This window comes from Apis mellifera, linkage group LG9, assembly GCF_003254395.2.
Source record: "Apis mellifera strain DH4 linkage group LG9, Amel_HAv3.1, whole genome shotgun sequence".
Classification (NCBI taxonomy): domain Eukaryota; kingdom Metazoa; phylum Arthropoda; class Insecta; order Hymenoptera; family Apidae; genus Apis; species Apis mellifera.
The window spans coordinates 11859861-11873416 of record NC_037646.1 but is presented as its reverse complement, the minus strand read 5'-3'; the positions used below and the strand labels follow the sequence as shown (position 1 = coordinate 11873416).

Sequence of the window (13556 nt, the reverse complement as noted above, 5' to 3'; positions counted from 1 at the left end):
CCCGTTGGCGGGGATTCAAGGTTCCGCGAGAAAATACATCGGAGCCCCCGTTGGCCCGAGTTCAATATCGAATCGAATTAGACCGAAGGAATAACGTCCCGTTTAAAAACGTCTCGTACACGTTGCGCTCCAATATACACGAAATCGTACTCGATTAAATTTACCCCCTCGTTCACCACCCTTACATTTGATAACAATTGACGACGAATCTCGAAGCGAGAGTTCGATCTCTTCTCCCCCTGCTGGGGGCAGGATGCACCGGTTCACGCTAATACGTACGTAAAAATCCCTTTTCACCCCTTAGGTGGATGGACCACGTGTTGAGAACCTTGCCAGTCGTCATGGCAACCCCCGTCCGATCTCACAGACGACGAGCGCGCCGCGTTCCTCGCACCCGAATCAGGAACGTAACTTCCGCGTCGTTGGCCCTTTGTTACTCTCGGATCGACCGCCAATTCGTACCACCGCCTTTGGAAAGGGCTTGTCGTCGTCCTTTCCATTCTTCTTTTTCGTATCCGTCCATTCAGTCTTGTTTCGCTCTGTTTTCGAGTCTACGAGCGTAAATGTGGTTTCCAAGTTGGCCGGTTTGTTGGCTCGTTCTCTTGGCGGTCGGGTGAATGAAAATTTGAACAACGTAATGTTTCTCGAACGGTGGGATTCAACGTGCGATTATCAAGGTTAACGATCTCGCTGTTTCTCCGTTGAGAGAAAAGAAATCGGTCGAAATTTCTATCATCGTTGAAATTGCCACGGTACATAATGTCCATTGTTACTTACGATTGTCTTTCGATTTTTCTCTCTCTCTCGGTATGAAATGTAATATTCTTCGTGATTGAAATTTAAAGAAGTCGCGTAAAATTTAAGAAAGTTGAAAAGTTAGGAGGAGGAAAGGGGTGAGAAAAAACTTTGGACGGTTTCGTTTTCGGCGCATGTTTCCCGTCTAATTAAATCGATACGTGCACCTGTGTGTCTCGGTTACGCAGCACTCGACAGCGAAACCTCTTCCACCAGTCAATTAATCCGCGACGTGAAATTAATCAATTACGTCCGGCGGATATGGTCGCGGTGGAAAATCGATACGTCGCGACGTAACAAATCGTTACATCGAAAGGGAAGAAAGAAAGAAAGAAAGAAAGGAACCGTAATTTATTTACGACAAAGGACCAGGTTTTGAAATCACGAACAGATGAGCCACGATTTCATCTACGATTCCACAGAACGATGGACGAGTTTTATACTCGGGAGAATTAATCAACGTTGGAGAAATTCGTATATTCGTTTCTTCCTCTCTTGCTTATTAAATGCCGCGTCATCGTTCGTTCAACCGGTTAAACGTCTCTCTATCTCTCTCTCTCTGTCTCTTTAGCGGTCAAATCGATCGAGAGGAGACGAAAATTGCTTGGATCGGTGGTGTACGGTCCTGGAGATTGGCGCGGAGGCAGAACGGGGCAAACAAGGTCCGAGACAGGCCGTCCAACTGTCAAACGCAGAGGACAATGGAGCACGGGACGCGGTGCGGATGGGGTGGCGGTAGCCGGCGACTTTGCATACGTCAACGCCCCTTCATCCGATATTCAACCCGGCAAACTGCGACGCAAACTTTGCTCGAAATAATACGCGTTTGGAAATACGCGTGGTGCCGGTCCCTTACGAATCGACTAAACGGTGACGCGCAACTGACCGCCCCAATCATCCCTCCTCCCCTCCGAAATTTCGAAAAATCTTGTTCAATTTCGTCGAACAGGAGCGAGGATCGATCCACATAGGATCCATTGCGTGTACAGCGGTTCGTGGAAACGTAAATTTTCCAAGAAATTTACTGATTTTCCTTTGTAATAATATCTTTTTGCATTTTATGTGTATAACGATTGGTGGATTTCCAAACAATGGCTTTAATGATTTTCCTTCGTAATAATATCCTTGCATTTTATGTAGCAGTGGAAACATAAATTTTCCAAGAAATTTAGTGATTTTTCTTTGTAACAATATCCTTGCATTTTACGTATATATATATAATGGTTGAATTAGTGGAAATGTAAATATTTGAAGCAATGGTTTTAAAGGTTTGGATGATTTTCCTAATAATATCCATGTGAAAGGATTCTTGTATTTTATGTATTGATGAAAATGTAAATTTTCCAAACAATGGCTTTGAAATGGCTTGGATGATTTTCCCTCGTAACAATATCCTTGCATTTTATGTATACAATGATTTCCAAATAATGGCTTTGATGATTTTCCTTCGTAATAATATCCTTGCATTTTATATAGCGGTTGGTGGAAACGTAAATTTTCCAAGCAATGGCTTTTCATAACAATATCCTTACATTTTACATATAGCAATTAGTGAAAACGTAAATATTCGAAGCAATGACTTTGAAGGCTTTGATGATTTTCCTTCGTAACAATATCTTTGTATTTTACATATATAACGATTGAAGGCTTGGATGATTTTCCTTCATAATAATATCCTTGCATTTCATGTATATAACGATTGATGAAAACATAAATATTCGAAGCAAAAGCTTTGTTGATTTTTCTTCCCAATATCCTTGTATTTCACGTATATATCGATTACTGAAAACATAAATATTCGAAGCAATGACTTTGAAAACTTGGATGATTTTTCTTCGTAACAATATCTTTGCATTTTACGTATATAACGATTGGTAGAAATGTAAATATTCGAAGCAATGGCTTTGGTGATTTCCCTTCATAATATCCTTGCATTTTACATATATAACGATTGATGGAAACATAAATATTCAAAGCAACGATTTTGAAAACTTGGATGATTTTCCTTCGTAATAATATCTTTGCATTTTACGTATATAACGATTGCTGGAAACGTAAATTTTCCAAGCAATGGCTTTAAAAGCTTGGATGATTTTCCTTCGTAACAATAACTTTGTATTTTACATATACAACGATTAAAGGCTTGGATAATTTTCCTTCGTAATAATATCTTTGTATTTTACGTATATAACGATTGATGAAAATGTAAATTTTCCAAGCAATGACTTTAAAGGCTTGGATGATTTTTCTTCGTAACAATATCTTTACAATTTACATATATAACGATTGCTGGAAACGTAAATTTTCCAAGCAATGGCTTTAGTGATTTCCCTTCGTAATATCCTTGCATTTTACATATATAACGATTGCTGGAAACGTAAATTTTCCAAGCAATGGCTTTGGTGATTTCTCTTTGTAATATCTTTGCATTTTACATATACAACAATTGCTGGAAACGTAAATATTCGAAGCAATGATTTTGAAAGCTTGGATGATTTTGTAATAATATCTTTCTATTTTACATATACAACGATTGCTGGAAACGTAAATATTCCAAACAATGATTTTGAAGGCTTGGATGATTTTCCTTCATAACAATATCTTTGCGTTTCACGTATATAACGATTGGTGAATTTCCAAGCAATGGCTTTGATGATTTTCCTTCGTAACGAGCGATTCCGCGTGTGCGCGCCTAGTGCGCTAATGACAGGCTCCCGGGAAACGGCGCGGCAACCACACTTGGACGCACAAAAACTCGTGTCGTTAATCTAGCTCTAGGCGTTTCCGCGTAACGCGCCACTCACTCTCAAGATTCTGACGCGTAGTACCACGAGTTGTGACGAGTACGCGTGCTACGTGGCGCAATTAGCTGCGATACCCCGTACCAACCATACATATATATATACATATAGCATATATCCGTTGTCCTCGTTGCGAGCGAACTCTCGAGTGCACGCTCGAGCGAGTTTCTTTGTCCCGAGGTGGCCGATCTCGCCAGGTGATAAACCGATTGATAAAACACAAGAGAGGGAAAAAATTGGCAAAGGAGAGAGAGAGAGAGAGAGGAGCGAGAGAATGGATCGCAAGATAGGAGCCATTAGCAGAGAGACCTATTCGGATTTTAATGAGAGCATTAATTAAGAGGACGAGTGTTGGCGATCGCTTTACGCGACCACGGATTATAATTAACGAAGATCGTTAAGCCGGCGTTGAAGTCTCTCCGGCGTTGTCGTCCGCCTCTGGCTCGTTAACCTTGTTGACGCTCGGCGGTAAGGTATCGGAGACGGAGCGGAATCTCTGGAGATCGATCACTCTCCAAGTTTTCCCTTCGTCGCGAGATAAATCCTCCGGCTAGCGAGGAAATGGCCCGTTTATACAAAGCTCGCGTTGTGAACGCCTCCGATACCAGCCATTTATTCGCCGAGTATTCGAAGCGATTAGCCGCGATTACTGGAAGTTCGTGACCCCGGGTAGACATAGAACGTTTTATTTCCTGCTCGCTTTTCCTCGAGACTCGTATTCGCGGAAAGGAAAATTGGTTAGTCGTAATCTGGGGGAGGGGAGGAACGAGGGAAGAACGGTAAATGGCGTTTCGGATTCCTGTTTTAGCCGGGGATGGCCGGCTAATTAACGAAACGAGAACTAAACGGAACGGCCTGTTTTCTCTGTGTTCGCAGGAGCGATGTCTTCCTGGAACCGTATCTGCAGCAGCACGGAACCGTTCAGGTCGTCAGCTCGCCGAGCACGCCTCCGCCGAACCCGCTGCAGCATCATCAGCTCACGCAGCTGCATCATGTACAGGTGAGCCCTACATCCTTTGGCAAAGGGAAAGAATGGAGGACGGATAAAGGACAAAAAGTCGGCACGGATGATCGGGAAATCGCGACGGCCGTTGAATACTTTCCGCGGCTCGCAATTAAGGGATACAGTCGCAATTAGCCGCGAGGGTGCTCGCCACGCGTCGCACGTCCTCGTTTAATCCGTTTAACCCGGGACGCCGTTGTGCGTCAGTCTGCATTTCAAATTGAATTACACTCGAAACTACACGGGGGGGAGCCCCCTTGCCGAGTTCTCTCTCGAGTCCGTCCCCATCGAAGGAGGGCGCGAAAAATCGTGGCCACCGACGTGTATCGAATCCTGCGTTCTTTTATTTTATTTATTTATTTATTTATTTTTATTAATTTCGAGTCGTGAATCGGGAGAACGATTCTAGTGAGACGACAGAAACGATCGATCGACGAATTATATTTTTTTTAAATATATTGGGTTGGCAATTAAGTAATTGCGGATTTCAGTTGAATATGATGACGACCTAATCGAAGCAATAATCGATTCGGATCGTCACAGTACAACTCGTGAGATTGCAGAGAAGCTTCGTGTATCGCATACATGCATTGAAAACCACTTAAAACAACTTGGCTATGTTCAAAAACTCGATACATGAGTTCCTCACGAAAGAAAAGCATATAACGCGACGCATTAACAGCTGCGATTTGCTAAAGAAACGTAATGAAAATGATCCATTTTTAAAACGACCGATAACTGGCGATGAAAAATGGGTTGTTTACAACAATATCAAGCGGAAAAGATCATGGAGCAGGCCACGTGAACCAGCTCGAACAACGTCAAAAGCTGGTATTTGTCGAAAGAAGGTTTTGTTATCAGTTTGGTGGGATTACAAAGGAATTGTCTATTTTGAACTCTTACCACCCAACCGAACGATCAATTCTGTTGTCTACATCGAACAACTAACGAAATTAAACGATGCGGTTGAAGAAAAGCGGCCCGAATTGACAAATCGAAAAGGTGTTGTATTCCATCATGACGATGCAAGGCCACACGCATCTTTGGTCACTCGGCAAAAATTATTGGAGCTTGGTTGGGATGTTTTGCCACATCCACCATATAGTCCTGACCTTGCACCATCTGATTACTTTTTGTTTCGATCTTTCCAAAACTGAATGGTAAAAATTTCATAATGATGATGATATCAAATCGTACCTGATTCAGTTTTTTGCTAATAAAAACCACAAGTTTTACGAACGTGGGATTATAATGCTGCCTGAAAGATGGCAAAAGGTCATTGATCAAAATGGACAACACATTACGGAATAAAGTTATTTAGTTCCATGAAAAAATTGTCTTTGATTTTCTAAAAAAAATCCGCAATTACTTAGTTGCCAACCCAATAGAAAGGTTAGGTTAGAAGGATATATATACTCGAGGAGAATGTGGAGGAACTGTTGCACTCCCTCGATGAAGCGCGGTATCGGTAGAGATCTCGAATCGATGGTAACGAAGGCAATTCCGAAGTATAACACGGCGAACCCTTTCCCGCAAACGAAGCCAACTGGAGCAAGACCTTTGCACTTGAACGGAAACGCCTCTCGTTCTCTGACAATCGTGCCACGACTCAGAAATATTCGAATTACTCTGCGATTAAATTGCGAAACCTGCCCTTATTCCACAACGTATAATATCCTCGTTAAAATTATCTCCCTTCCTCTATTCCTATCCAAATTTTTCAACTTTTTTTTCAATTTTTTTTTTTTTTTGATAGATCAAAAATTCGAACGACATTTCGATATTATTATTACGCGAATAACAAATTGAAGTAAAAGGAATTCATACTCGCATAATTTCCCCAATCCCCCGTTTCGTTATTCGCGTTAATTCCGGTTGATCGGTTAATCTCGATCCCCTCCCTCCTTCCGCGGCTGAAACCGTAAAAGCGGCGGGTGAATCGGGGCGCGAGGGGCGGAGAAACGAGTGGACAAAGTCCGCGATTCGCGGAGCAAAGGTGGGCGCGAAGGCCCTTAAGCCTCAATTTCGAGGGCGTGTAAATCCTCGGGGTGTGATGGTCGTACGCAATATACGCCTAATGCGGTATTATATACCGTCGCGTACGGGTTATCTCAATTTGCAGCCGATGCCCCCTCCCCCTCCATCCTTTATTCGCTTTATTCCTTCGAAATATCCGGATCGCCTTTCTCCATTTCCTCGGCTTCTCTCCTTCGGAACGCGGCTCAGTCGCCTGCCAGCACAGTTTGTAGTTTTTAATCGGCGATTTCTCCGCTGCCGCGCCAAAAATTCGCACTCGAGAAGGATAATCAGTAATTCGAGTATTCTGAGGACGTTTATTGGGGAGAAGAAAATTTCCATTTTTTCGAGAAATATTCGTATCTTCTGAACGCGGTCACGTTTAATCACACTTTGGAATCAAATAACATTAGAGGATATAATTAACGCGGTACAATTGTGCGATAATAATAACTGTTAATAATGATATTGTTAATATTGTTACATGTAGATTAACATCTGGTAGATCCGGTATCTCGATTCTCTTCTCCTGTCATTTTTTCGAACGTATACAACGGGTTCTTTCGTTTTGTATTTTCATTTGTGCAAAGCGAAGGAAAGCGTGTCTTCCAGTAAGAGCAAGAGGATCGGTTTGTCCTGATTTATTATGTTATTGTTATTTCCTTGTAGATAATGATTTAAATGCCCGCGAACAATACGCGGCATCTTATGCAGAGGAGCGGCCGTAGTACTTCAGTGACATTTATTCGCTCGTAATACGTTAGTGATATCTTATGCAGAGCGACTATAATATATTAATAGCATTTTATGCAGAGTGACTATAGTAGGTCATAGTATATCAATATATCATAACGTATTAATTTTATTCAGAGATTATAGTTATCCATAGTATATCAGTGGGATTTTACGCAGAGCGACTATAGTTGCTGGTATTTTATGTAGAACGATTATAGTCGTCTATAGTATGTCATTTTATACAGAATGATTATAGTTGTAGTAATTAATAGTATTGTATTAATTAATGTATTAATGGCATTTTATTCAGAGATTATAGTTGCTCCTCAGTGACATCTTATGCAATGCGACTATAGTTACTTATAGTATATCAATTTTTGTAGAGTGATTATATTTGTATCAATGGCATTTTAGTCGCTCGTAATATGATAATGACATTTTATGCAGATTATAGTTGCCCATAGTATATCAGTAGCGTCTTTTGCAGAGCAAGTATAATCAACAATAGTCTATCAATGGTATTTTATGCAGAGCGATTATAGTTGCCCATATATCAGTATACATTTTATGTAGAGTGATTATAATTACCCGTATAGTATATCAATATATCATAGCATTTTATGTACTAATAGCATTTTATTCAGAGATTATTCAGAGTTGCCTATAGTATGTCAATAGTATCTTATGCAGAGCAACTATAGTTACTTACAATATATCGATGAAATTTCTATAGTCGTCTGTAGTACATCATCTTATACAATGTGATTATAGTCGCTTGTAATACGTCATGACTATAGTATGTCAATGGCATCTAGCAGAGCGACTATAATATATCAATAGCATTTTATGTAAAGTCGCCCGTAATATATCAATATATCATAATGTAATAATAGAATTTTATTCAGAGATTATAGTTGCCTATAGTATGTCAATGGCATTTTTGTAGAGTGATTATAATCGCCTGTAGTACGTCATCTTATGCAGAGCGACTATAGTCGCCTGTAATAAATCATCTTATGCAAACTGACTATAATATGTCAATGGTATCTTATACAGAGCGACTATAATATCAATAGCATTTTATGTAGAGTGACTATAGTCGCCCGTAGTATTTCAATATATCATAGTGTACTAATATCATTTTATTCAAAGATTATAGTTGCCTATGTCAATAGTATCTTATGTAGAGCAACTATAGTTACTTACAGTATATCAATGGCATTTTTGTAGATTTTTGATTATATTCGCCTGCAGTACATCATCTTATGCAGAATGACTATAGTCATCCGTAATATATCAATATATCATATACTAATAGCATTTTATTCAGAGATTATAGTTGCCTATAATATATCAATGGCATTTTATGCAGAGCGATTATAACGTATCAATGGCATTTTAGTCGCTCGTAATATGTCAGCGATATCTTACGCAGACTATAGTTGCCCATAGTGGTATCAATGGTACCTTACGCAAGTATAATCGCTCATAGTATATATCACTAGCATTTTACGCAGAGCGATTTTAGTCGCCCGTCAATGGTCTTTTATGGGAAGCGACGACTATACTACAAGGGTTAATCGTCCCCTTTTGTCCCCTTTGATGATTATCGCGCTCGCCATAAACGGTGAACCGGGGAGTCGTATTCCTCCCTCCCAAGAATCGTGTTTCCAAGGAAAATGGAATCGTAAAAGTATGGCGATCGCGAGACGGAGATCACCAGAAGACGAGAAGGGAAGTAAAATTAACGGAATTAATGTTTTCAGAGCGAGGAGTCGCTTTCCTCGGAAGGGTCGGCCACCTCGGGTGGATCTTCGAGCTCGACGGAAGATTCTGGCAGCGAGGTCGCGTGCGACATCACCCTGATCGAGAGGCTTATACGCTCCCATCCGATCTGGTTCCTTCCTGGCATCCAAAGAGCAGGCGCTTTCCACTTGTTGCAAGGCAAAGAGGAAGGGGTGAGTGCACTTGAGCGGATCGATTAGACGTAAAAAAATTGCAACCTGATCGAAGCCCTTCTTCTTCCTCCTCCCTCTCTTTCCCTCTCGTCTCGATCGACGAGTTTCCCGCCAAAGCACGATCAAAAGCCGCGCAAAATATTCTCGATCCCTCCTCCTCTTCCCTTTTTCCACGAGACAGAAAGAGAGAATTTCGCTTAAAAGCCGCTCCTTCCGCACGGAAAATATCGACGACGAGTTTTTCCCCGATTATCGTTTTTTCACTCTACCATCTTTCCTTCCCATCCGAACGGATCCCCGTGTCTAGACTCTGGATTATTTATCCCGTGTTTCAATGGGCGAGATTATCGAAAATTTATAACTCGTCGTCGTAACGATAGATGGTGAACAACGGCGAGGAAAGAAGCCCTCGAAGTGATACTGTTCTGGAAGAAAGGAGAGCGAGAACAAAGAGACAGAGAGATATATATATAAATATCGCGCAACCGATTGTCCGCTTGATCGCGGCGGGAAAAACTACCCCTCGGAGGCTTGCGGAGGCTTTGATCACTCGCCGATTCCGCGAATATTTTCGCCTCCTGTATTGTTGGCCGAAATGAATGGCGGAACTCGACTGCTTTTATTCGACCAACACAATTCATCGAATATTTCAACACGGGGGGGGATCATCCGTTGATCATCCGCGATTCAATAAAAGTGGTATTTCTTCTATCTATTTATCTATCCTCTTTCCATCGAAGGATTCGAAATTTATCCTTCTTTCTTTTTTTTTTCTTCGAGGGAATTTAATCGGCCGCCTTCGAAAACGTGGTATTTCTTCCGGGCATCTATCTATTTACCTATTCCCTTTCCATCGAAGGATTCGAAATTTATCCTTCTTTCTTTTCATTTTTTCTTCGAGCGAATTTAATCGGCCGCCTTCGAAAACGTGGTATTTCTTCCGGACATCTATCTATTTACCTATCCCCTTTCCATCGAAGGATTCGAAATTTATCCTTCTTTCTTTTCATTTTTTCTTCGAGCGAATTTAATCGACCGCCTTCGAAAACGAAACTCCTCGCGACGACTGAATTCGTTATGATTAGTAACGTTAGTGACTAGTAATTCAGTAACTCGTTACTGAGTTTATCAGAGAGAGAAGGAGGCGATCCTTTCGGATGGACTTTTGCCGTCTGCGAATGGATCGAGCGTTTGGCAGTCGGTCGCGCCGTTGCACCCGGCGTGGCTTAATATGCGGTAAATGCAAACGGCAGACACGCCGTTGCCCCGACGAAATACGACCGCCCTAAGCTTCTGGCGGCGTTCCAACCCGCGCTCTGCCAGAAAATACGCATAACAAGTGGCATTGTTAGCGCGCCTCGCTATAACGGGGTTGCGCCCGCTTTTCTCGCGCGACGCGCCCTCTCTCCTCCCCCGACCATTTCCGCGTTAAACGGGGGAGGAAGAGGGCGAAAGCATTTGTCACGATTCGCGCGACAAAGTGGCTGATCTTTCCTGTTCGCGAAACCGGAACGGCCGTGGGCCACCGATCAATAGAAACGCAAAGTTCGCGTTTTCTCTTCCATCGATCATGGAATTGTGAAATTTTTTTCTTTCTTGTCGGGAATTAAATAAATCATTTGCTCGTTGCTATCGAGAAACGTGTGTAAAAAATTTGTGAAATGAACCGATTATCGAATTCGGGATAAGAATTCGAAACAATTTGCTCTGTCAACGATGGAGATGTTTTACGTACAAGTGATATATATTTAGAAATTTGTAAAAAAAGTCGTGGATTGATTCGATTATCGAATTCTGTCCATCATAAAACAACTTCCTTGTCTCTGTCGATGATCGAGACGTTCTATGTACAAATGATATGTATTTAGAAATTTGTAAAAGTCACGAATTGAATCGATTATCGAATTGTGGAATTTTTGTCTCGAAACAATATATAGAAATTTGTAAAAATCATAAAAGGAACCGATCATCGAATTGTGCAATTCTGTCCATCATGAAATTGAAACAATTTCCTAATCTCTGTCGACGATCGAGACGTTCTATGTATAAATAATATATATTTAGAAATTTATAAAAGTCACGAATTGAATCGATTATCGAATTGTGAAATTCTTTCTATCGCGAATTAAATAAATAATTTGTTCATTTTTATCGAGAAATGTGTGTAAAAAATTTGTAAAATGAATCGATTATCGAATTCGGGACAAGAATTCGAAACAATTTCATCAAGGTGTTCTACGTACAAATGATATATATTTAGAAATTTGTAAAAAAGTCGTGGATTGAATCGATTATCGAATTGTTGTTTCGAAACAATTTTCGAAACAATGTGTAGAAATTTGTAAAGGTCGTAAAATGAATCGATTATCGAATTCTGTCCATCATAAAACAATTTCCTCGTCTCTGTCGACGACCGAGACGTCCTACGTACAAATAATATATATTTAGAAATTTGTAAAAGTCACAGAATTGAATCGATTATCGAATTGTTGTCTTGAAACAATTTTCGAAACAATATGTAGAAATTTATAAAAGTCGTAAAAGAAATTGATTATCGAATTGTGAAATTCTGTCCATCATGAATTTGAAACAATTTCCTCGTTTCTGTCGACGATCGAGACATTTTACGTACAAATAATATATATTTAGAAATTTGTAAAAATCATAAAATAAATTGAATTGTGAAATTCTTGTCGCGAATTCGAAATAGTTTCTCGTCTCTGTCAACGATCGAGACGTTCTATGCGTGTATAAATAATATACTATAGTAGAAATTTATAAAATTCACGAGTTGAATCGATTATCGAATCGTGGAATTTTTCTGAAAACAATTTCTTCACGATTGAGATGTCCTACATACAAATAATATATATTTAGAAATTTGTAAAAATCGTAAAATAAATCGAATTATGAAATTCTTTCTATCTTCTATCGCGAATTAAATAAATAATTTGTTCACTTCTATCGACAATCGAGAAACGTGTGTAAAAAATTTGTAAAATGAACCGATTATCGAATTGCGAAATTCTTGTCCCGAATTCGAAACAATTTTCTTGATAATCTCTGTCGACAATCGAGATGTACAAATAATATATATTTAGAAATTTTTAAAAAACTCGCGAATTGAATCGATTATCGAATTGTAGAATTCTTGTCTCGAAACAATTTTCGAAACAATATGTAGAAATTTGTAAAAGTCGTAAAAGGAATCGATTATCAAATTGTGGAATTTTTGTCTCGAAACAATATATAGAAATTTGTAAAAGTCGTAAAAGGAACCGATTATCGAATTCTGTCCATCACGAAACAACTTCCTCGATTCTATCGACAATCGAGACGTTCTACGCGTGTATAAATAATATACTATATATAGAAATTTATAAAATTCACGAATTGAATCCATTATCGAATTAATGAATTTTTCTGGAAACAATTTTCTCGTCTTCGTCGACTAAGCGTTCTACGTGTGTACGAATAATATAAAGAATTTATATATAAAGAAATTTGCAAAAGTCGCGGATTGAATCAAAGTTATGAGAGAATCGATAACGAAATAAAATTACATCCTATCGTAAATAATTACGATTAAATCTCGCGCGATTACGGATCGTAAGATTCTCATACCGTGCCGTGCGAAAACATGCATGAGAAATAATTGTAATCGTGAAATTTCGACTTTGTTCCTGCGATAAAATAAAAAAATTTCACTGGACGCGCGCGCTCTGCCGGGGCGCGAGATAACGTTTTAGATAGCGTCGGAACAACGTCGTTTATATTCATAAACGTCGACACAGTTTTCCAGCGCGGGTCTTCAGCCAGCTGGACTCCCGTTCTTCCGGCCGTCAGTCAGATAACGACGCGATCAAACTTCTCCATCTACGCAACTCTCCGTACTCGCTTTCCACTTCCCGGCCGCGGGCCATTGTTTCCACGCGACGTTGTTATCGTCCCCGTTGGCCGGCCGGGAACAATCGAGAGTCGTGTTTATCTGTCGGGTGAAATTCGCCCGGGGGAAAGATAGAAATGTTGCCGATCTTGGAAAACGATCGAAAAGATTACGATGACGAATCTGGCAAAAATTTTTCTCTAACGAAAAATATTTAATATTGTCGTATCGATCGGATTCTTGCGATTCCTTCCGTCTTTCTTCTGAACGGGCGCAAATAGAAAGTGGAAAGTGGTGTTATCCGTGGAGTAATAAAATTCGAATTACACGGGAAACCGTGTCGAGAAGGGAGGGGAGGGGGA

The 13556-nt window shown here is 40.2% G+C and overlaps 1 protein-coding gene across 14 annotated transcripts in view; it reads left to right on the top strand.

The window, feature by feature from the left end:
• LOC727000 (protein sprint) overlaps positions 1–13556 on the top strand; it is a 149812-nt gene that overhangs the window by 117784 nt on the left and 18472 nt on the right. For all 14 annotated transcript variants that reach the window (XM_026442993.1, XM_026442992.1, XM_026442994.1 and 11 more), the window contains 2 exons: positions 4473–4596; positions 9117–9308. In XM_026442993.1, coding sequence (XP_026298778.1) covers positions 4473–4596; positions 9117–9308 — 316 coding nt within the window. The remainder of the gene's footprint in view (positions 1–4472; positions 4597–9116; positions 9309–13556) is intronic.